Raw genomic sequence first — 25,016 nt, forward strand, 5'->3', positions numbered from 1 at the left:
CACTGAAGCCATGCACACTTACTGCACCTTCAACAAAGTGTTTTATATGTCTATGACCACTGGTCTACCTTTGTTTTGGTGTTTTCTCCCACTAGCTCCATTTGATGGAGTGTATTCATATATTAGAAAAAGCAGAGAAGAGTTGACCTCTATTCCCACTTCCCATGCCACTGAGTATTTTTAGGTCCCTAGCATATCCCCCTTCCCGTGGTGTGAGCCGGATGATAAGTCCAAGCCTACCCCAACTTCATTCATATGGAAGAAAAACCCAAAGTGCTTAACAGTTCAAGCTACCGTGGAAAAGGCACAAGAGTTTCTGTAGGTGATAGTTATGAAAGGAACAACCTAGCTAATGCCACATACTATCACATATAACTATCATACTGTAGATTTTTTGGCCACTGAAAAGTTGTCTCTATGTAATGTGTTGTTGCTACAAAGCAAGCTAAAGGATTCAATTATGACCGTAAGTCATTAAAACAATTAAAACATTCAGGTGTTGGGTATAGAATTGTGTGCTCAATACAGCACCAAAAAACATCAACGTATTTCCCACTCTACCTCAGGTACAGGTATAGAAACAATATATGTACATACTAACCATTTTTCTGAACATGCTATCTAAGTGCAAACCAATGATAAATACAAATACCTTCTTTTACAGGGCTATCATTAAAAGTGAGGGTTTACTTGTAATTCGCATGGTATGAGGACTTATGGGTTGACACTGGGCTGTCTTCTCTTCCAGACATCTTATCCTCCGAGAGGAATGGCTAGCACCTTCTGTCGTCTCCTGGCTGGCCGTGCAACCACTGCACTCTTTGCAGCCGCAGGCACAGGGGTGCTAACCACTGGGTACCTCCTCAACCAGCAAAATGTGAAGGCTGCTGTTCAGGAAAAACGGAAACTCTTCCCTCCAAGGTAAGGACTTGGGGTTAAGCAGCCGGCTGAGCACAGCACCCTGTTAACTGGGCTAGGAACAACATTTAAGTCTTTGGAGGAAAACAATCCCTATCAAAGCTGAAGAGTCCTCATGTGGCCACACTGTCTGTGTGTCTGTCCATGGGCTGTGTGACCTGAAAAACAGCACCTTTTGTTAACACCCTCAGTTTTAGGTAGCACCAACAATGGTCTTCAAGACCAGAAAGCAGGAATGTGAGATAGTATCAACAGAAAAAAAACATTGCCGAACAAGGACAAACCTAAGAAATGTTTCAAAATTTAGGCAAAGTGCTATATTTGTCCATATTTTATTTCATCAGCTATTGAATGCTTTGCAGCTCAATCTATGGGACTGGCTGATTGTACGGACTCTACTATAAGGAAATGTGAAAATACTGTCATTATGCAATGTCGTGGTTTAGCCCCAGCCGGCAACTGAGCACCACGCAGCCGCTCGCTCACTCCCCCATCCCACAGTGGGACGGGGGAGAGAATTAGGAAAAACCTCGTGGGTTGAGATAAACACGGTTTAATAGGACAGAAAGAAAGAAGGGAACAACAATGATAATACCAACAAAGGAATGTACAAGAACAAGTGAGGCCCAATACAGCAATTGCTCACCACCCCGTGATCGACAGCCCGTCCCCCAGCAGCGATTTCCGCCCCCCGGCCAACTCCAGTTTATGTACTGGGCATGACGTCGGATGGTAGGGAATATCTCTTTGGCCAGCCTGGGTCAGCTGTCCCGGCTGTGTCCCCTCCCAGCTCCCCGTGCACCCCCAGCCTGCTCGCTGGCAGGCCAGCACAAGAAGCTGGACTGTCCTTGACGGCTCAGCAACAACCCAAAACATCAGCACATTATCAACAGTTCCTCATCCCAAATCCAAAACACAGTCTCACACTGGCTTCTGTGAAGAAAACCAGCTCTATCCTGGCTGAAACCAGGACAGTATCCACCCCTTATTCCATACCGTTTACGTCATGCCCAGGTCCTATACTTTTCAATACATTCCAATTATTCATTATTACTCTTCCTGTCTTTTAATATATACACACAGATATCACTTTCTTAGTCCATGAGCCATCACTTTAAAACGTCTATGGAGTTCAGTCAGTCCATGACTCTGGGCTTCATCCATCATAGCAGTCTCTCAGGGCAGGGGAGATGGTATGTGGTGTTGGATTGTCATCTGGCACGGTCCATGTTCATGATCTGCAGGTCGAAGATGTCGGTCTCAAGGGATTTGTTGGGCGCAAGCTGCTGAAGCCAGTTCTGGTTTCATCACTGCTGCACATTGCTTGGTTTCAGTGAAGCTCATTCTTCATCAGTCTGGGTGATTCTTACTATAATACCATTGATATGGTAGATAGCAGCCATAGTAGTAATGTCATTCTGAACAATTAACATAATACAATTCAAATCATTGACTGTTTTCACCCAAAATCAAGTCTCCTTGAGGTACACATCGGACTTCCCCATCCTTCCGCATTACCCACCAAGTGCACCCAGGTCCCTGGGCAAAGGCAATCCCATGAACGGGTTTGCCTTTTCCTAATGCAGGAGTAACCCAGACTGTCTTCCCCAGCATGTTTCTCACATGCACCACAGGGACTTTGTCCCCTTCTACAGTACGTAGAAGTTTTGATTGGGCAGGGCCGGCTCTATTAGTAGATCCCCTAGTGTTGACTAACCAGGTGGCTTTGGCTAAATGTTTATCCCAATGTTTGAATGTCCCATCACCCATTGCTCTCAGGGTAGTCTTTAACAGTCCGTTGTATCGTTCAATTTTTCCGGAAGCTGGTGCATGATAGGGGATATGATACACCCACTCAATGCCGTGCTCTTTGGCCCAGGTGTCTATGAGGTTGTTTCGGAAATGAGTCCCATTGTCTGACTCAATTCTTTCAGGGGTGCCATGTCGCCATAAGACTTGCTTTTCAAGGCCCAGGATAGTGTTCTGGGCGGTGGCATGGGGCACAGGGTATGTTTCCAGCCATCCGGTGGTTGCTTCCACCATGGTAAGCACATAGCGCTTGCCTTGGCGAGTTTGTGGAAGTGTGATATAGTCAATCTGCCAGGCCTCCCCATATTTATATTTCAACCATCGTCTTTCATACCAGAGAGGCTTTAACCGCTTGGCTTGTTTGATCGCAGCACATGTTTCACATTCATGGATAACCTGTGCAATAGCATCCATGGTCAAGTCCACCCCTCGATCCCGAGCCCATCTATATGTTGCATCTCTTCCCTGATGGCCTGAGGTGTCATGGGCCCACCGAGCTATAAATAATTCACCCTTATGTTGCCAGTCCAGATCCACCTGAGCCACTTCAATCTTAGCAGCCTGATCCACCTGATGGTTGTTTTGATGTTCTTCTTTGGCCCGACTCTTGGGTACGTGAGCATCTACGTGACGTACTTTTATGACGAGATTCTCTAGTCGGGCAGCAATATCTTGCCACAATTCAGCAGCCCAGATGGGCTTGCCTCTGCGTTGCCAGTTGCTCTGCTTCCATTGCTGTAGCCACCCCCATAGAGCATTTGCTACCATCCATGAGTCAGTATAAAGATAGAGTACTGGCCATTTTTCTCGTTCAGCAATATCTAAAGCCAGCTGGATGGCTTTCACCTCCGCAAACTGACTTGATTCACCTTGTCCTTCAGCCACTTCTGCAACTCGTCGTATAGGGCTCCATGCAGCAGCTTTCCACCTTCGATGTTTGCCTACAATACGACAGGACCCATCAGTGAACAGGGCATATTGCCTTTCGTTCTCTGGCAGTTCATTATATGGTGGAGGCTCTTCAGCACACGCCACCTCCTCTTCTGGTGATATTCCAAAATCTTTGCCTTCTGGCCAGTCCATGATCACTTCTAAGATTCCTGGGCGATTAAGATTTCCTATTCGAGCCCGCTGTGTAATAAGCGCGACCCACTTACTCCACGTAGCATCAGTCGCATGATGTGTAGAGGGGACCCTCCCTTTGAACATCCAGCCCAGCACCGGCAGTCGGGGTGCCAGGAGGAGCTGTGCTTCAGTACCAACCACTTCTGAGGCAGCTTGAACTCCTTCATATGCCGCCAATATCTCCTTTTCAGTTGGAGTATAGCGGGACTCAGATCCCCTATATCCTCGACTCCAAAACCCTAGAGGTCGACCTCGAGTCTCTCCTGGTGCCTTCTGCCAGAGACTCCAGGTAGGGCCATTCTCCCCGGCTGCCATGTAGAGCACATTTTTAACATCTTGTCCTGCCCGGACTGGCCCGAGGGCTACGGCATGAACTATCTCCTGTTTGATTTGTTCGAAGGCTTGTCGTTGCTCAGGGCCCCATTTAAAATCTGGGTCACTTGATAAAGAGGGCTTACAATCAGACTGTAATTTGGAATATGCATTCTCCAGAAACCCACAATGCCCAGAAATGCTTGTGTTTCTTTTTTGCTAGTTGGTGGAGACATAGCTGTTATTTTGTTGATCACATCCGTTGGGATCTGTCGACGTCCATCTTGCCATTTTATTCCTAAAAACTGGATCTCTTGTGCAGGTCCCTTGACTTTACTTTGTTTTATAGCAAAACCAGCTTTCAGAAGGACTTGAATTATTTTCTTCCCTTTCTCGAAAACTTCTTCTGCTGTGTTGCCCCATATGATGATGTCATCAATGTATTGCAGATGCTCTGGAGCTTCACCCTGTTCCAGTGCAGTTTGTATCAGCCCATGGCAAATGGTAGGGCTGTGTTTCCACCCCTGGGGAAGTCGATTCCAGGTGTATTGGACACCTCTCCAAGTGAAAGCAAACTGTGGCCTGCACTCTGCCGCCAAAGGGATCGAGAAAAACGCGTTAGCAATATCAATGGTGGCGTACCACTTGGCTGCCTTTGACTCCAGTTCATATTGAAGTTCTAGCATGTCCGGCACAGCAGCGCTCAGTGGCGGCGTGACTTCATTCAGGCCACGATAGTCTACTGTCAGTCTCCACTCTCCATTAGACTTTCGCACTGGCCATATGGGGCTGTTAAAGGGTGAGTGAGTCTTGCTGATCACTCCTTGGCTCTCCAGCCGACGAATCAGCTCATGGATGGGGATCAGGGAGTCTCTGTTGGTGCGATATTGCCACCGGTGCACTGTTGTGGTAGCGATCGGCACCTGTTGTTCTTTGACCCTGAGCAACCCCACCACAGAAGGGTCCTCTGAGAGACCAGGCAAGGTGGACAGCTGTTTAATTTCTTCCGTCTCCAAGGCAGCTATACCAAAAGCCCACCGGTACCCTTTTGGGTCCTTGAAATACCCTCTGCTGAGGTAGTCTATGCCCAGGATGCACGGAGCCTCCGGGCCAGTCACAATGGGGTGCTTCTGCCACTCATTCCCAGTTAGGCTCACTTCGGCCTCCAGCACAGTCAGCTGTTGGGATCCCCCTGTCACTCCGGAAATACAGATGGGTTCTGCCCCTATATGGCTTGATGGCATCAGGGTACATTGTGCACCGGTGTCCACTAAAGCCTTATATTCCTGTGGGTCTGATGTGCCAGGCCATCTAATCCACACAGTCCAATAAACTCGGTTGTCCCTCTCCTCCGCCTGGCTGGAGGCAGGGCCCCTCTAATCCTGCTCATAGTACTCGTTACCCACTTCTTGTAAATAGGAATCAGAAGTCCCTTCAAGAGGATCAGAGGTGGGATCAGCTCTTCTATTCTTTCTCGGAAGCTGCCCACTGGAAAGTGGAGCGACGATTTTCCTCGAGGAACCTGAACCCCCTTTTGTAATTGTTTTTCCTTGCAGCTCGCATACTTGTGCCTCTAGGGTCGAGGTAGGTTTTCCATCCCACCTCCTCATGTCCTCTCCGTAGTCACGCAATTGAAACCACAGGGTGGCTCGTGGTGTGTATCCTCTATATCTTCTCTCTTGAACAGAAGAGCGCTTACTCCTAATGGCTGAGACACTGGTCCGTATGGGTGGAGGGTAGGGCATATCCTCTTTGAATTGCCGGAACTCCCGGGACAGTTTCTCTATAGCAGAGATGCAGGCCCGTAGGGAGGAAGAGAGACTTTCTTCGTATTGCCGGAGTTGGCCAGCCAATTCATCCACCGTTGGTCTCTCTCCATCCTTCCAGGCCATTACTGCTAATGAGTTGGCATATGATGATGGTGCACTCCGTACAAACTTCCGCCACATAGGTTGCGTGCAATTGACTTCATCTGGATCTTTGGATGATTGTCCATTGTCCAAGTCACCATAAATCACTTCCAGCACAGCTAGCTCCCTCAGGTACTGGATACCTTTCTCCATGGTGGTCCACTTGCCTGGGTGACATAGAACATCTTCCTTGAAGGGATACCTTTCCTTCACACCCGACAGGAGTCGTCTCCAGAGGCTGAGGACTTGTGCACCTTTTCCAATTGCTTTGTCAATGCCCCCTTCCCTAGAAAGGGATCCCAGCTGCTTGGCTTCCCTACCCTCTAATTCCAGGCTACTGGCCCCATTATCCCAGCATCGGAGCAGCCAGGTGACAATGTGCTCACCTGGATGATGGCTGAAATCCTTTCGCATATCTCGCAATTCACTCAGGGATAGAGATCGGGTAGTTACCGTCTCTTTTATAAGTTCTTCCTCTTCCTCCTCTTCAAGTGATGACTCGCTCTCTTCCCTCTTCCGTGCTTGTGATGGCCCTGCTTCAGAGCACTCTGCCTCCTCACTCTCTTCCTCTGGCTCCCTCTTAGCAGGATCTTCCTCCTCCCTTACTAAACGAGCTGACTTCCGCTTCCAAGATTTCTTCTTTTGTACAGGGGCAACTGATACCGGGATGGGCTGGTTCTCTGGTTCAGCTGCAACAGTCTGAGTAGCTACAGTGCCTGTTGCAGGGGTTGGAGTAGTCACAGTGCCTGCCACAGGGGTTGGAGCAGTCACAGTGCCTGCCACATTGCCATCAGACCCAGAGAGCCTCTCTCCCCTTTGCACAGTGTTAAATAGGGTTCGGTAGGCATGGGCCAGGCCCCAGCACATGGCAATGATTTGTGTCTCCTTGGAGCTGCCAGGCTGACAGCATACTTCTTCCAGATATTCTGCTAGTTTATCAGGATTCTGCACTTGTTCGGGAGTGAAGTTCCAAAACACCGGAGGTGCCCACTGCCCCAGGCATTTGCCCATGCTGTTCCACATGCCCTGCCATTCATAACTATCCAGCCTTGGGGCAGATCTCCGGGTGATATTCTTAAATTACTTGCCAACCTTAGACAAAACCGAAACAATGTTCCCCAGAAGTAGCAATAGAGGTATTTTAACTACCCAAGGGTGTTCAAAATACTGAAAAATTATTGTGATGAAGGAGGAAACATTATGATAGAGGGTAGCAAAGGTACCATTCTGCATTTCCTCCATAAAAAACCTTTCAGAGGCAGAAGTATAATTGCTAATTGTCTCCACAAGACAGTAGCCAAAATACAGTAACGGCTTTAGTACAGAGCTCAGATGATACCACATTAAGCTCAAGGTCAGTGCTCTAAAAACAAAATTCACAGGCGAGACATCACTAATCATTGCAGAGTACAGCAGCCCGCAGAAACCAACACTGATCCTTAACATGTACAGCAAAGATGAGAGCATGATGCAAATCAAATAAACTGATATTGTGACCTGCAACTGTTATTATCTCAAGCCTCGTGCCCCACGTTGGGCGCCAAAAAGGACTGTCGTGGTTTAGCCCCAGCCGGCAACTAAGCACCACGCAGCCGCTCGCTCACTCCCCCTCCCGCAGTGGGACGGGGGAGAGAATTAGGAAAAACCTCGTGGGTTGAGATAAACACGGTTTAATAGGACAGAAAGAAAGAAGGGAACAATAATGATAATACCAACAAAGGAATGTACAAGAACAAGTGATGCCCAATACAGAAATTGCTCACCACCCCGTGATCGACAGCCCGTCCCCGAGCAGCGATTTCCGCCCCCCGGCCAGCTCCAGTTTATGTACTGGGCATGACGTCGGATGGTAGGGAATATCTCTTTGGCCAGTCTGGGTCAGCTGTCCCGGCCGTGTCCCCTCCCAGCTCCCCGGGCACCCCAGCCTGCTCACTGGCAGGCCAGCACAAGAAGCTGGACTGTCCTTGACGGCTCAGCAACAACCCAAAACATCAGCACATTATCAACAGTTTCTCATCCCAAATCCAAAACACAGTCTCACACTGGCTTCTGTGAGGAAAACCAGCTCTATCCTGGCTGAAACCAGGACATGCAAGTAGTAAAGAAATCTCCCATGTAACTGCTGTACTTGAAATACTCCTAATTCTTGCAATAATATACTCCTAATACAAACTGGCCGGCTGATGATTAGAAACTCATTAGAGACCTTCTTCTCTGTAGGTTGACTTTGCTGGCCATACTTCTGAAAAACAACACAGATCAGGCTCTGACAGATTTTTTTTTTTTAAAGTAGTGAATATTATCCTATTTAAAATTTATTCTTCTAAAAATAATGGAGTTGTGCGTAAAGCAATCATCAGTACAAAGTTGATGTGGTCTGACTCAGTTGCAAAAATGCCTTGCTAAAGTATAACATCTTTATTTTCCTTGTCTTAGTACACCATGCAGCTTTCTATAAATAATAATGCCATTAAAGCAAACCCAGATATTGTAGAAGAATGAGCTTCCCAGCTGACATAGATCAGACAGTCCCACTAATGTCCATGGGAGTGAGAGCACCTGGACTCCGAATTACAAAGAACTTCAGCTAAACATAATTCGCTTCCTACTTGAACAAAACAACATTAGAGCTCTTTTTCTTCTGAGTAAGAGTGTCTCAGCAGAGATTTAATGGGGCTTATTACACTTTCAGAGCTCATTGGGATTCATTTTCCTGATGGCCCTGAGTAGCAGAAAGCTGCAGTTGCCTGTTGGTGTGCAACATGGGGTACTTTCAGTGACCTGAATCTTCCGCCCTTCCTAAAATTCAATGCAACATATAAACCAAGAGCTAATTATACTTTTAAACAGTGCTGTGTACTCTGTATCTCATGACCCCTTTAATAGCTCCATAAACTAGCAAGGATTACACTTCAAAGGTGCCACATTAATCACTTGGGATTCTTCTTCTCTTCAGCGCAGACTATCCTGATCTCCGTAAACATAACAACTGCATGGCTGAGTGCCTCACACCCGCCATTTACTCCAAGCTAAGGGACAAGATGACTCCCAACGGCTACACCCTGGACCAGTGCATCCAAACCGGGGTTGACAATCCTGGCCATCCTTTCATTAAAACTGTGGGAATGGTCGCAGGTGATGAAGAATCCTATGAGGTAAGACTTTTTCACAATAATGTTGTATTTGGTTCAGTTTTCATGGTATTGTTCACAAGAGCTCCTTAGATGAAGACAGATTCCCGGTAGGGTATGCGCTCCCAAGATAAACTGTATCCCAGAAAGTACGTAAGGGACAGGCCATGTACATAAAGATGGTGTTTTCCCTACTCTTCCACATTAGGAAATGCAAGAACATGAGGCGTTACTACAAGTGCCCTCTCTGCTGCAACTGAAGTTAATAAAATGTACCTGCTTGGGAGCAGCTGCTACCTGCCTCCAGCAGCTGCCCTCCTTCCTACAACTAAACTTAGTTTCTGGCAAAGCAACCCTGAGACACACAAAATAAAGGTAATGTGGAAATTACATTGTGGAATAGCAAAGGCAGAAGTGAAACAATAATGTCTTGTGGGAAGTGCCAGACATCATTAAGCCACAGCTTTTGGATCATGACAAAAGCTGAAGACAGACAGCATTAGGATGGACAGGTTTATTTAACTCTGGAATGAGAAGAGGAGAGGAAAATCCTTATTTTTATTGACCTCTCTTATCTGCTTCCTTCAGTCTACCATACAATGGCAAATTGTATGGTAGACTGAAGGCCTATTATTATACAGACCTATTACTGTACAGTCTCCTAACAATGTCCAAAATGCTGGGCTGCTGAGGATGGACTGGGACATCTGGCATTCTGGACGATCATCCCCTGTCATTTGGTTTACTCATTTAGATGTGCCACTGCCTCTCATCCGCATAAAGGTGTGGTTGTGATCAGCGTTGACACACCTGAGCCAAGTTGCTCTAATGAGGACTAGCATCCCATGGCAGTGAAGACACAGGGTATTCCTGCATGACCTAAAAACAAGAAGCAAGCTGCCAGGGGACTCTGCATGTGTGTTCTGGTTGGTAATCCATCCTGAAACCTAATCTGGTTGCCACCACATCCAGTACCTGTCTGTGGTAACCAGACTAAGCTTGTAACTTAAGATGCAATTGCACCTTGTTTTTGTTGTGAAGATGAGCAAATGCTGCAGAGCACTGTGTAGGTCAAAAGCACACCCTCTTTTCATATTTACCCCTGTCTGTATTTGCAAAGCCCCCTTTATGTCTGTCACCCAAAACCTGCACCAGCAGACGACTTCTGTGGCTGAAGCTGGTGCATTTAGGAGTTTCTATGATGCTGCAGACTCTCCCTAGATTCTCTTGACTCTCTAGGTGTTTGCTGAGATTTTTGACCCTGTCATTAAAGCAAGACATAATGGCTATGATCCACGAACAATGAAGCACCACACGGATCTGGATGCATCCAAGGTAGGATTGAAATAAAATAATGAGACAATAAAGGCTCTGGGCTGTTCCTTACAGTGACGATATTGTATGTAATAGTATTTTTCTTTTTCCTGATCCAAATCCAAAGATCATAATTTTAGAGTTAAGGAAAGTGGGATGCACTCATGGCCCTAACAGCAAGACATTTGCATCTCTACCTTGTTCCTAGCAGGAGGATGAGTCACAACTGTACTAAGCATTTGGGCCACAGTCTCACTTGGCACTGTGGCTCTCCTCAGGAGCTTACAGATAAGTTTCTAAGGGTTGGAACGAAAGTAGGAGTTGACTCCACTACACCCACATACACATGATCAAACCTTACCTTGCTGCTTAATATTTCCTTCATAGTTCAACTACACTGTGGTTTAGCATCTTCTTGGGCTTTCTTCTTTCAAAGGACCTTCTGTACCTGACCCCCTGCCTCTGCCCACACCCATGTTTCCAAAAGCCATGCAGATTGCTTCATGTTTTGGGACCACAAAGGACTAGCTGGTTACTCTGCTACATCCATTCAGCCGAAGAAAATTGTTTCTAAAAAACCCTCCTGGTGCCTGAAACTCTGAGGGGCTTCTGATATCCTGAGTATTTGTGATGTCATGGAGAGGTCATCATGCCTTAGCAGAAAGATGCCCCTCTTTCTGTACCATGGGATTTGTTTTCTTTTTAAGGTGGAGTACAACACAGTACTGTGTGTGAACTAATGAAACATTCTTCCTTCAGATCACCCATGGTCAGTTTGATGAGCGCTACGTCCTCTCATCACGGGTGCGGACTGGCCGCAGCATCCGGGGCCTCAGCCTTCCTCCTGCCTGCACCAGGGCAGAGCGGAGAGAGGTGGAGAATGTTGTGGTCACCGCGCTCGCTGGGCTGAAAGGAGACCTCTCTGGAAAGTACTACAGCTTGACCAATATGTCCGAGAGGGATCAGCAGCAGCTTATTGATGTAAGTATAGCACCAGTGCTGATACCACCCTCATTTACTCTTGTTTATCTTAATCTTCGTCCTTCTTTGGGGTACCTGCTTTCCTGTGCAGCAAAGTAGGATAATCACAGCATTAACGCAGTAGTTAATGATCTGTCAATATTTTTAATGTTTTGGCAAATCATCCAGGGTCTATATTTGTGGCTAAGTAGATAACTGTGCGGGTCCGAAATGTGGAGTTATATTCCAGATGGCAAGATCTGTGTCAAATCAAAGATAAATGGCTGCTGCCACCTCTCTGGACAAATAACAAAGCAAATTCAGGTCTTTTTCCTGGTCATTTCCTTGAGCAAAGATTGATATTTTCTATATTAATAACCATTCTAACTAAAAATATTACATTGAGATATGCATTACATATTATCTGTATTTTAGACTGTTGGGGTGGGAGGTTTTGGCTGTAATTTCTTTATGTCAAAACTACACTAATTCTCATTTCCTCAAAATGGCCGTAGCCAACTGGACCCAGGTGACCTCTTCCCAGTGCTGTAACTGTGTTTAAGGACTTGAAGGATCAGGTCCATAACAAGAGTTTTCATTGTGACACAGATGGAAACACAAGCATTTTCATCATGAATTTTGTCACAGCATGTGACGTGTCAAACAAACCTTGAATGTGCATGTTAAATATCCAAAGGAATGGCTGTACCCTGTTAGCTATTATTCATGTCACATTAATCCATAACATCAACAAAAAGAGAGCTGATGAAGTAACATAACTATTTATAACCCTGGAACTAGGTGTCACAGTCTACATTAACCAGGAGTTAAGAATTTATGTAAGGTCAGGAACTTTTTTAATTGAATGCCCTTGGTAATATGTTTACTTGTTGATGACCTATTGTAGGTTTTATTTCATTACCTTTTTCAGCAGAAGAGAGCTCCTCAGAAAGCAGAGGTCGGAATAGGAGTGTGGAGAATATAATTCCTTCATGGTTTAAGGCTAGGCCCTTTGGGAAGTGGAATAGGCTTCACTGATTCAGCACTTTACTGTGTTTTGTTTGTTTTTATGGTAATACAAATTTATAGAAATCAGGGCACCAAATGTTGTAACCTCAGATTCCATCTTTAACTGATACCATTGCATACCTCCTCCAGAACTTTAGGACCTTGAACCTCTGTGGTATCAGGCTTTCCACCAGCCTTTAATAAGCACCATTTGATCTTGGTAAGACCAAATCAGTGCCAGCTGAATGGCATTCAGCAGAGAAGGCATTTGGTACTTTGCAGATTTGGCCCATATGCACATAAGGGAAACAGTGATCAGCTGTTTTCTTGCAAAAAGGGGAATTTTTCTTTCAAGTAAAAGCGTCAAGTGGAGCAAGCTGAGGAAGGAAATGTGTCGCTGTGATGAGCAAAGAGAACTCTGTACCTTTTCTTTCTCCATGGTTGGGGTTCTGACTGCATCATGTCCATCACATGAAAACGTAAAATTCTCCACTAAGGTGAAAAAGAAGTAAAGCATATCAACTTGTCTACCATGTCATATTAATTCTGGATGGCTTGCCTCGCTATTCTTAATTAAACCCTAGATTTAAAAATAACAACAACAGAACACCCTCCCCCCAAAAAAACCCACACATTTGATACAGTAGTGTTTGAGGAATTAAGAACAACAATTTTTCAGCACACACACAAAAATCAAATACTTATTTGCTTTGGGAAAAAAACAGCTTAGTTTAAAAAAAATCTAAATTATCTGGAACGTGGCAAGTTGGTGGCACAGCAAGTACTACATTTATTAAATCAAGATAGCATCTCTGTTAAGGAACAGAACAACTCTGGCATTCTGAAAGGTCAAGCTTAGCACTGATTTAATTCCTACCTTGACTTCATGCTCAGAATAATTTGCTAAATCTCTGTGCTGGAGAAATATCTTTTCAGAACTAACATTTTTAAATTTTTTTCAATCTTTAAGAACTCATTGCCTTCTCCTACCCTGAAATAGGTCTGTATGCAGAAAACATCTCTGGTGGTATTAAGTGGTATTAGGTCCCCAACTCCTATTCCTCCCTACATTTGAAAAATATTTTTGGCACAACATGGTCGTATTACCAATGTCAGTGAGAATCTGCAAGATTCAAGAAAATCACCTGGGTAAAGTGCTTTTAGTTTTCAGAAGAAGGAACCAGATTCACAAGCTGTCCTGTGTGATTTACTTGTACATTGATTGCCTTCATGTAAAATGTATTAGACAGCATTGTACTGCTTCCGTGAATAAACTTGAATTTTGGTTTTTTTTTCTCTCTCTCTTTCTCTCTCCCCGTTTTGGTGTCCAGGATCATTTTCTCTTTGATAAGCCAGTGTCTCCTTTGCTAACATGTGCTGGGATGGCACGTGACTGGCCAGATGCCAGAGGAATCTGGTATGTTGCATGACATTCAGAAGCCTGTGTTGTGTTTTAAAGATTGTGTTACAAATCTCCTTGCTTGTCCTAACCTTGCAGCCACTCTGTCCCCATACTCACAGCATGTTCAGTTTGCTTTAAAAAAAAAAGTTCTCTTGCTTAATTAAAAAAAAAAACGAACACCAACCAAACAAGTAATGAACAACAGAATGAGTAAGACCTTTATATTCAGGAAGCCATCAATAATATCAGCCACACAACACAGCATCATAGGCATGGCTCCTTCTTTGGGTTTTTATCTCCATTTTTTCTTTTTATAGATAAAAATATCATTTGGGAAAGAGCCCGTGAGTCACCACACAGTCAGCAGAGCTGAGGTTCCAAAAGCAGCTCTAACACCAGACTGCAGCCATGCTGTCAGCTAGGAACCACCGGCCATACAGCTGCAGGACACGGCACTGCAAATTCCTGTCCCGCTGCTCACAGTCAAGAGACGGAGTGTTATTTTAATTCCCAGAGCTGAAAGTAACGCTTTCTTTCCAAATGAACTGAACAAAAAGGAGATACAGAAGTTGAATCTCCTATTTTGTTCTAGGTCTGCTTCTACTTTCAGGACACACTTGACTTATTTTGCGCCCAAACACAGTATTTTCTGTGGAGAGGAAAGGGTAATAGCTCCGAGATCAGTGCACACACCTGCTAGCAGAGGATGGGGGCAGCTGTGCAGTGCATAGCATCTGCAGCCATCATGGTACACTTCTAGGCATTACCAGAAGCTTTAATTCTGAAAAACTAAACTAAAAAGGATTCTGACGAATCACCTAGGCTATCTCCTTGCCCTAGGCAGGTTTAGGACTTTCAGAGAGGATGGGATTTTATGCAGAAAAAACCCCAACTCTTCTCCCAGCGGCGTCTGACAATACTGGCTAATGTTCAGAAGCACAGCCAGTATTACTGTGGGGAGCTAAACCTGATTTCTGTAGGGGAGCAGGTGCTGTGAAACCTGATCACCCACAAAACCTGATGACCTGCTGGAAATCTGTGAGAATTTTTTAATTTCAACAAGCTTTGGATTACTTCCCTGGTCCCCATCTAAATCTGAGGTGGAGAAGAAGGATAAAGCTGTAGTTGTCTCTACAAACAGACAGAAGTACCAACAATATAATTAGTATCCAGGGATCTCCTGAATAAAACAGAGTTGGTTTTTGGCTGTTTTACATGTGAAATATCAGGCAGTCTGGAAAAAAACTAGTATGATTAGAAAGTATTTCAGTAAGCAACATTTGGAAAACCTGCCTTTCTCTTGCAAGAAATTGTTGTCAAAAAGAGTACATGTTCTGGAAATTATTTTTCTTACAAAGATTGTGATCCTGTCCTTGTTATGGGCTGCAGGACTATTCCCACCAACCTCACTGGCAGCAATGGCACAGTTTAAACACACTCAAAGTGGCCTCCCTTTGGGTTCCTTAAAGCAATGGGGAGACTTAGTTAATTAAAGGGGGAGCTGAGTGAAGCCAGCCTCAGACTTTGGAAAACCCTCCCCTGAACATTTGTACGTGACTGAAGACGAGGTAACTGGACCTCGGGTGAACATAATGTCAGGGCACAGGACGTTTACACCCACTCAGTTTTGCATTGGCAAACTCCAAGTGCAAAATAAGGAGATGCAATAAAAGACCAGCTGAAAGTCAGGCTCTCAGTGACCTTAAGCTTTCAAATTTCTTGTGTTTCAAACCTGGTAATATTCCACTGTTTGTACGAATGAGTCTGATCCATCACTTCTACGTGCTGTAGAAAGGCGGTAGTAGAAGGCAGAGAAAATGGATAAAAAGCCAGGAAAATTGACCTCGGGTTTGACCCAGCACTTATTAAATCTAGGCACAACTGATTTGTTTGAAGAAAGAGTGGGTATCTTCAGGCATTTTTATCTCGACTGACAAGCCAGCATCACTAATGTGCTGCCTGGAAGCAACGTCCCTCTCCTGTCCTCGGACACGTAACTTGACTGATGTGGCAATCCAGTGCCACCAAGCGATAGAGAGGGCACTGGGATTTGATTTAAGAGAGAATACAATTAAGTAAGGACATATTGCTTGGCCCCCCAGCAGGATGTAAATGTTAGGTTTTTTTCCTAACTGCACAATTTTCTAAGAACAATAAAAACCGTCCCTGGTGACAGAGGATGCAGAGCTTGGCTTCTCCCTTTGCTGCACCTCCCAGCTGTGCTCATGCTAGAGGACAACACATTTTTCCTCGCTCAGCACTGCAGCAGCATGATGTAATCAGAAAAACTGCACTTCTCGCTATGCCTGAGAAACCCACGTAATGCCACTGGCATGGGGGATCCAACTGTGAAAGTAGCTCAAATCCCTAACTCCACAGAACAATGTTATTTTGCTGCATTTAACCACTCCACAGCCCTGAAAAGCTGTGATAAAACTAAGGATACTGAGAATTATTTTTCAGGGCTTGTCTCTTTAAAGGCACTGCTTTTTTTTCCTCCTCCAACAAGGCATAACAATGACAAGACATTTCTCATCTGGATTAATGAAGAGGACCACACCAGGGTGATCTCCATGGAGAAGGGTGGCAACATGAAACGGGTGTTTGAAAGATTTTGCCGTGGTTTAAAAGAGGTAGTGTCTCAATGAGTGCATTATTCTGGTTTGTTTGTTTTTGGGCTGTTGTCAGCACTGCTTACTATGGTTCATACTGAACTGACATTCCTGGGGGTGACAAAACGAAGTCCAGATAACAGTCCAGAGAGCAGCCCATGCTAATGCAGTTAAAGAAGGAAACATGGGCAAATTGCTAGCTGAATTGAAGGGAAAAATAAATAAAATATATTTGTAGCTTTTCCATGAAAATCCTAAGCACAGGCTGGCTAAAGAAATATCCCTTTTTTGACGTTTTATGCCTGTGGAAATTCATAAATCAAGCATTTTATTTGGATTGCTTGATTTTCTCAAATGAAGAATTTATTTGGCCCAGTCTCCTGGTTCTCATCCCTGATGCTGGGAGCAGAGTGGATGGTGCTGAGGTTGCGCATAGGACTCAGGGCTTAGGACCCCTTGGCTCACTGCCACTTTTGAGAGATGTCATAGAATCATAGAACAGTTTGGGTTTGAAGGGTTTGAAGGGTTTGAAGGACCTTTAGAGGCCATCTAGTCTAACCCCCCTGCAGTGAGCAGGGACATCTTCAACCAGAGGAGGTTGCTCAGAGCCCCATCCAGCCTGACCTGGGGTGTTTCCAGGGATGGGGCATCGACCACCTCTCTGGGCAACCTGGGCCAGGGTTTTACCACCCTCATTGTGAAAAATTTCTTCCTTAGATCTAGTCTGAATCTGCCTTCTTTTAGTTTAAAACCATTACCCCATGTCCTATCGCAACAGACCCTGATAAAAAGCCTGTCCCCGTCTTTCTTATGAGCCCCCTTTAAGTCCTGGCCGGCTGCACTAACGTCTCCCCAGACCCTTCTCTTCTCCAGGCTGAACAACCCCAACTCTCCCAGCCTGTCCTCCCAGCAGAGCTGTTCCAGCCCCCTGAGCATTTTTGTGGCCTCCTCTGGCCCCGCTCCAGCAGGTCCATGTCTCTCCTGTGCCGAGGGCTCCGGAGCTGGACGCAGCCCTGCAGGGGGGTCTCCCCAGAGCACGGCAGAGGGGCAGAACCCCCTCCCTCGCCCTGCTGGCCACGCGGCTTTGGATGCAGCCCAGGACACAGTTGGCTTCTGGGCTGTGAGCACACATTGCCAGCTCATGTCTACCTTTTCATCCACCCGTACCCCCAAGTCCTTCTCCATGGGGCTGCTCTCCATCCCTTCATCCACCAGCCTGTTCTGATACCGGGGGTTGCCCCGACCCAGGTGCAGGACCCTGCACTTGGCCTTGTTGAACCTCATAAGGTTCACACAGGCCCATTCCTCGAGCTTGTCCAGGTCCCTCTGGATGGCATCCCGTCCCTCAGGTGTGTCAGCCACACCACCCAGCTTGGTGTTGCCTGCAAACTTGCTGAGAGTGCACTTGATTCCAGTGACTATGTCATGGATGACATATGGGGCTTTGTGATTATAATACTAAGAACTGATAGCCAGGGATCTGGGATTTTATTCTGGTCTAGCTATTCACAAATATAAAAAAGCCTTCATGAGAAGGTGTGTGGGTTAAAACAGTTTTGTCTAGACAATCTACATATGGCTCTTTGGCTCTGGGCCCAGTGCAGCCCTATGTACTGCTCTGTCACGGAAAAAGTTGCTTTGAGAGAGAAAGCGGCCTTTACTGTGTCCCACAGGCAATGTTATGTTTTGGTGGAAGTGTAAGGTGCAGTGGAACAGGAGACATGGCTGAACACTATTCTCCACTACTCTTGTCAACGCCATTCCTAGGTGGATTGCCATAGTACAGGAAAGCCTAGAGGTTTAGCTATGGAAGGCTGAAATGGGCTTGAAATTGTCTCCAAGACTGCAAGAACATTCAGGCTGCATAAAATAAACATTTCTGCTCATTGGGGTCCTTGGCATGTTTACTTCATCTGAACTGTGGAGGAACAGCATTTGTCTCCATCACGCTGTTTTTCTTCCTGGGTATGGAAATGCATATTGGGCCAGCTTGTTTCATTCATCTCATGTTGGCAAAACAGATTCTCTGGCTTTCTAGAGGCACCCCTGCCTCAGAAAATCCCCAGCAAGTATAGAGCTAATACAGCTGTGCACCCCTTCCATATCACTTCACAGTCCCCAGCCACAAAAACACAAGGCCAAGTAAGGGCAACAGGGAACTACAATGTCCTTATTGTGGAAGCCAAGGAAGTTCAGAGCATCCATAGGGAAGTTTTAGCATGTAGTGGGTTTGGTAACACAGGAAAACAAATGCACTTAATGTATGCTGCTTTGGCATTGGGATGGTTAACTGGCACCTGTTAGGTTTGCAAAGTATACCCATGAGACTAAACAGTGGACAAGGTGGTGGCCCAGGTGACATGGCTTGCGGATGCTTTTCCCAGTTTTGCCCGTGGTTAGCTCGTGTTCAACAGAGGTGGACCTATGGGCCTCGCCGTGGAAGTGGTCAGACAGCTTTGGGAAGTGCAACCAGAGCCGGTGTCTGAAGCAGGAAATCAGGTCTAGTTTCCCACTGTCAAGAGACCTACTAATGAAAAGCATTATATACAAGCTACATTGTCTCCTTATAATGGAAGTGTGGCTGTTAATACTAGGATTTTACTGTCCTCCCCCGAGAGTCATGGCATCACCTTGAAAATTACACAAAATTAATCTTCAGCTCCTTTTGTTTGCTTCATAGCATTTGAGTCCTTTGGGCTTGTGTGTTGCAACCTTCCTCCAAAAATACCAAGTTTAGAAACACAAAAGCCATAATTCTTATGTGAAGATACAGCTTCATGGGCTAAGGCTATACCAAACCATCATGACAGGGAACTTTGTGATAAAGTGACAAAGAGTCTGCAAGCTAGTGGTCATGAAAAAATGATGAAGAAATCCTTGTAATATGCACTGGGGATCTTGGTACCTGATGCATGCAAACATTTGCCTCAGATCCAAACCAGACTGTACTTGGGTGTAAATTTATGCAACTTCACTGGTGTCAGTGAAGTTCATCATCAACTCAGATGGTGAAAAGAATCTCAGCTATAAGCAGACATTTTAAAATAAGATATTTTCATGCTGCCCTTTTCTTTTTGTTTTCTTTTTTTATTTGCCATCTTAGGTGGAAAGATTAATTAAAGAACGGGGCTGGGAGTTCATGTGGAATGAACGTCTCGGATATGTTCTGACCTGTCCTTCCAACCTGGGAACTGGTTTACGTGCTGGAGTCCATGTTAAGCTGCCCAGGCTTAGCAAGGTACATAAGTCATTTAAAAGGGCAGTGACACAAGTCAGTTCTTCTGATTTATAAAGGAACAAATGAAAAATGACAGCTTACAGCGCTGCATGTTAGCATGATGTCTAACAAGCTCCCAGGGATAATACACAACTAATTGAGCACACTTTTATTCTGCAAATTATTGAATTTGTTATGGAAATCAATCTATTCAGCAGACAGCCTCCAAGACAGGCTGTAATCCAAGGATGGAGAAAACTATCCATCTCTGCCTGACTTTCTGGAGATGCTATTAAGTCATGGATAATAGCATTGCAACGATTTGGCACAACACACCGGGTAAAAGGCAATAAGCTCAAACCTGTTTCTTCTGATAGGATCCCAGGTTTCCAAAGATCCTGGAGAACTTGCGCCTACAAAAGCGTGGCACTGGTGGAGTGGACACGGCAGCTGTAGCAGATGTGTATGATATCTCCAATCTGGACCGCATGGGTCGCTCGGAGGTAACCTGTCGGGTGTTTTTTCCTTGCTTTTTAGCTCAGATCTGTACTGATACAAGTCAGTTTCCCTCTGGCTGGGTTCACTTTGCTGACCTCAGCGGAGTCATGGCAGTTTTTACTCCTGATGAATCTGGTCCAGTGGAAATGCTTACTCAAAGAAAAATTATTAACGTGCATGAAGTGTTTGACAAGTATTCCTATTATGACAATGAAAAAAACCAACCCTGAGCAAGTTCCACAAATATGACTTGCTTGTACCATGTGCTGAGGATCTCCATTGAGAGAACACAGGCGCTAGAAAGTTTGGATTTGGTAACAGACATCCCTCAAGATGGTGTTTCACAGCATCACAGCATGAACTCTTAGACCTGCTTGCCTGCTGGAGTGCCCAGCTATGAGATCAGTGTCTGGTGGTCTCTGCAGTGCTGGACATGAGACAGGTTTTTAAGTTGTACTGTGGGCACTGAGATAGCTACTACACCTTGGGTGGTACCTGCTGTACCTGGTGCAAAATTCTGGGGAAAGTAGCAGGGATTGAGCCCTAACCCACTCAGGGAGTGACGCACTGAAAGCAAGACTGATATTCAGAGCCATGCACTTTCCCCGTAGTTAGACAACAGGAAAAGGCCAGTCTTTTCATTCCAAAATAATTGAGAAGGAGTTGGTGCCATCTTCACATGTCTTGTATGGCACTGAGCAGAGGACATGGGAGAGCTAGGTTTAAATCAGGGCAAAGATTTTATTGTCAGCTCTGAGCCCTCCCTGTTGGGCTATAGACTACGATGAGATGGGTTCATCTCAGACATTGGTTTTGAAGCTATTTCAGTTTGAGTGAGTATTTGTTGTGCCAGAGAGTGGAAATGACCCTATAGCATGGTGGTGCTGCTGCTCTCCCGGGAGACTCGTGTCCTAGACCTCATTCCAGTTTCATATTTAAGTATTTTGTACAGCAGAACAACTCCTAAGAGCAAATCTACTAGAGGATGGGAGAGAAACAGCTGAGTCAAAGAGTTGCAGCCTCCTCCCACTAGATCTGCCTGAGCTAAACCTTTACTCCAGGTCACAGGCTGTAAGTTCTCTGGCACAGCTACAGCTTCCCTTTCCTCATCAAGGCCAGGGCTGTGCTCACCCTTGGCCACATCAAGAACAATCGAGACAAAAATTTACCTTGCAAGACCCTGTAAGTCCAGTGATTTGAGCACTATGCTAGTAGATAGGAAACAGAGGCTTTCAAACCTTCTGTGAAACATGTCTTTCATCACCCAGGTGTGTGCTGTAACCTTTCAGCTATGGTCAACCAGGCAGGCCCTGGTGGGACTGATGTCTCCTGAGGACCCTTTTTCTCCACGAGCAATGCAATACATGCTTTGGCCTCAGATGCCAACCTGCTTCTACATGTCAGGATTTGAAGGGCTGCCTGCTTGCCCAGCAGCAAAATTTTAATTCACTTAAGGGCTTTGCTGCAAGTTAAAACTTGACTGCAAAGAAAAGCATGTTGTCAAGGTGTGTTTATGCAGAACAGCACAGCACTAAGAGGCTTTGGCAGCTTAGATACGGATGCCAATTGGTCCTGGTGTTGCAGCCCAACACCTGAGTTCAGCCTGATTCTTGGCAGGTTTCCATAACATGAATATAAACCTGGGATAATGCACCTGGTTCACAACTAGATTCAAACTGGTCCACAGCCAGCCAGCTGGCTTCCCTTCCTCACTCACCTTGGGTTTTCTGCCACTGGGACAGAGCCAAGTTGGGTCTTCTGTGCTTTTGTATTTGGACATGCCCTTGAATGTCTTCACAGCCAAGGGACATTTGGACAGGGGCTGGAAATTTTTAATTTTGGAGTTGGATATAGGCAGCTATGTTCCCTTGGATCTAGACTGAAAAACTATTAAGCTGTATTATTTGCAAAAACAGTATGTGTCAAAGACATTTATTAATATCTGAAACATTATCATGTGTGCTTTATACTAAAATAACACTAATAATACAAACGGATTACATGGCATGATCAGTTAATGAGAGTTCTACTGACAGATGGGCTAAGCCTACAAATTTTTGCTTCTATAAAGACTTCCACTGAAGTCAGTAACGCCTCAGACAGCAAGGATGCAAAGGATTATGCCAATAGATCAGATACAATCCTTACCTTGAAGATTTTGAAATCTAAATAAGACAAGGCAAACACACACAAACTCAAAGAAATGTTTTATTGCAAGATTGTATTTTTTGCAGTACATAATAAAATAAATTCCATTATGTGGTAAATGTGTTTGCAGAACTAAATTATGTTCCCAAAGGTGCAAGATAAAATTGTTTCTATTTTTGCTTTGTTTCAGTTACTGGTCAATGCAAACTTAATATGAAATTCCTTTTCTCCTGGAGGCTGCAAATTCAAACCTCTGATTTCCCAACACAGCTGGTTTGTAAAAGACAATAAAATAAACCACTAAGCCACTGAAATGCTTTATAGTAAAAACAAATCCCTTGAAAATCAGCGACTGTCACAATAAAGAGACAATGAGATTTAGTCTTCGCATTAGGTTTTAACAAGCCAGTCATTAAAGGTTGCTAATGAACCATTCCATGAAGATTAAGAAAAATCAGTGCTATAGCTTGCAGGCTAACAATACCACAGGGCCTGTGGCCCTCCCATGTCACAGCCTGTGGAGAAAGTCCCATGGGGACAAGGCACCTTGTATTATGGAGCAATTTTGAAAAAGGTTACAAAGACACCACTACCCCCTGCCACATAGAATTGCAAATTTGGGTGCAGCACTGGGCCTGGAGCTAATCCCACCCCTGCCCGTGTAAATCAAGAGCTGAAAAGAAAGGAGTTATGGATGATGTAGAGCCAGCATAAACTTTAGGATGACTCCCTCTGCTTCAGAGATGTGGGTCCTGGGCTCGGCAAAACTGCCTCAGCAAAGCCAGCACGCTTGGGTAGGATGAGTAGGACACCTTTCCCCACAGCTGACAAATCATTGCAGCAGGGCTCATGGTCATCTGCAGGGGAACATATGGTCCTGAGCCATGCCTGTGAAGTAGTACAAGACTCTAGTTTAACGAGCTTTCTCAGGCAGTCTAAATGGCTGTGGCCAAACAGGTAGTCCTGCCATCCTCCCAGTCCCAGCCATGTGAAGGACTCCCACCCCATGCCTCCAGCAGCATTCAGGGCTGGTGTGAGTCAGGGTAGTGAGCTTCTGTCTTCCTCTCCTTGCACCATCGTCCCAGTTAGTTTCTGTCTGACTGTGTGCTCACATAAATGCTCCTGCAAGCTCAGGGGCAGCACAGGCTTGGGAGCTGGGAAGACATAGCAAGGGCATTTGCTGCTTCAGTGAGAACTGCTCGGTGCTGCTGAGCACGCACAGCACTGATGTTTTGGTTTCTTCATCCTTGTATGTGAGTGTGGGGAACACAATGGACAAGCAGCCCTGTCTGTGCCAGGTATTACTTCTCAGCAAACATCTGGGGAGGATCCTGGACCCTCATGGTGATCACATTTGAAATAGGTCTCTCAATTTACGTCTAAATATTTTAAAGTACTTTTATTTGTTTGCTTTGTTCCTATAGGAAGACGAGTAGGAGCACAATTTGGTGAAAATAACTTTAGGGCCCTATTTGAAAATTTCTGTTGCTGGTGGTCCAAACTCAAGGCAAAAAGAAGGGAATTACCATGGGTTTCCACTGGACTAGCATGACCCATACTCCCTGTGCCACAGGGTGTGTGATCTTTATGCCATGGCCCTCCTTACTTCTAGCTTTACCTGCTATCACTGCAGTACAAGCCAATTTTCCCTTCCTATATTAACAACATTAGCTAAAGCTTCTATTACTACTATTTTCTTCTTATTATTGTAGGTGGAGCTAGTCCAGATTGTCATTGATGGGGTCAATTACCTAGTTGACTGCGAGAAGAAACTGGAAAGAGGTCAAGACATCAAAGTGCCACCACCGTTGCCTCAGTTTGGCAGGAAGTGATCTTGCTGCTGATGACTGGCAACTAATGGAAAATATGGCTGCCATTCCGACAGAAAGGCACCTCTGTATATCTCTGTATAAATAGCTTGTGTAATAAAACACTACCTGATACTAAGTGTCTCCTCAGATGCCTGACTGCATTGGCAGAAGCCAGTCTTCATGCAGCTTTAGTAGCATGCACCCAATATAAGCACCTTGGTATGCTCTTTTGTGGGGATTGCTGCTCTTTCTTTCTTGGTTGGTGATAAGTAAAGTACTAGTGGTGGTTGGGACCAGGCTCCAGCTAACCATCACTCATCAAAGAGCCTAAGGACATACTGCAACCCTCAGTAAGATCTTGTCTCTGCTCACCACTACGCCATGTGGTGAGCAGCTTGGTGGAAAGAAAAAATAGCAGATGCTAACGGTCCCATTGCTTCTTTTTTGCATATTGAAACATATGCAGTGTTCCACAGTAACCACATTCAAAACACCAGTTCACAGGGAAAAAAGAAAAGGAGCTGGGAGTAGTATCAGCAGAAAATGGTTCCTGTGTGGGCAGGAAAAGGACACTGCTGAGGTGCCCATTGCTACTGTAGGTATGGGTATGTCTAGGGCACGCGTCCCAGTAGTATCCAAACTGATGCTCTAGAGCCCAATGCAGCACTTTGAGCAATAAGATTTATAAAACTCATGCAGTGTAAGATCTGAGAAAACATTGAGAAAACCTGTGTTAGTCTTACTTTAATTCTCATGTGGTAACAACTCCCCTCACAAAGCATCCTTCATCAGAAACCTCTCATTTGAAATCTACTATACAATGCTAGCCTGGTCCAAAGTC

General features: G+C 45.2%; 1 protein-coding gene across 1 annotated transcript; it reads left to right on the plus strand.

The window, feature by feature from the left end:
• Positions 1 to 769: 769 nt before the first annotated feature.
• Positions 770 to 24,196, plus strand: CKMT2 (creatine kinase, mitochondrial 2; the record flags this gene model as incomplete). The annotated part of the gene is made up of 9 exons (XM_082013424.1): positions 770 to 921; positions 9,031 to 9,229; positions 10,445 to 10,540; positions 11,279 to 11,500; positions 13,819 to 13,904; positions 16,399 to 16,522; positions 19,605 to 19,739; positions 20,096 to 20,221; positions 24,077 to 24,196. The coding sequence occupies 9 exons, from the start codon at positions 770 to 772 to the stop codon at positions 24,194 to 24,196; spliced, it is 1,260 nt and encodes a 419-aa protein (XP_081869550.1).
• Positions 24,197 to 25,016: the final 820 nt, after the last annotated feature.

Source organism: Phaethon aethereus, assembly GCF_964289735.1.
Source record: "Phaethon aethereus genome assembly, chromosome: Z".
NCBI lineage: Eukaryota > Metazoa > Chordata > Aves > Phaethontiformes > Phaethontidae > Phaethon > Phaethon aethereus.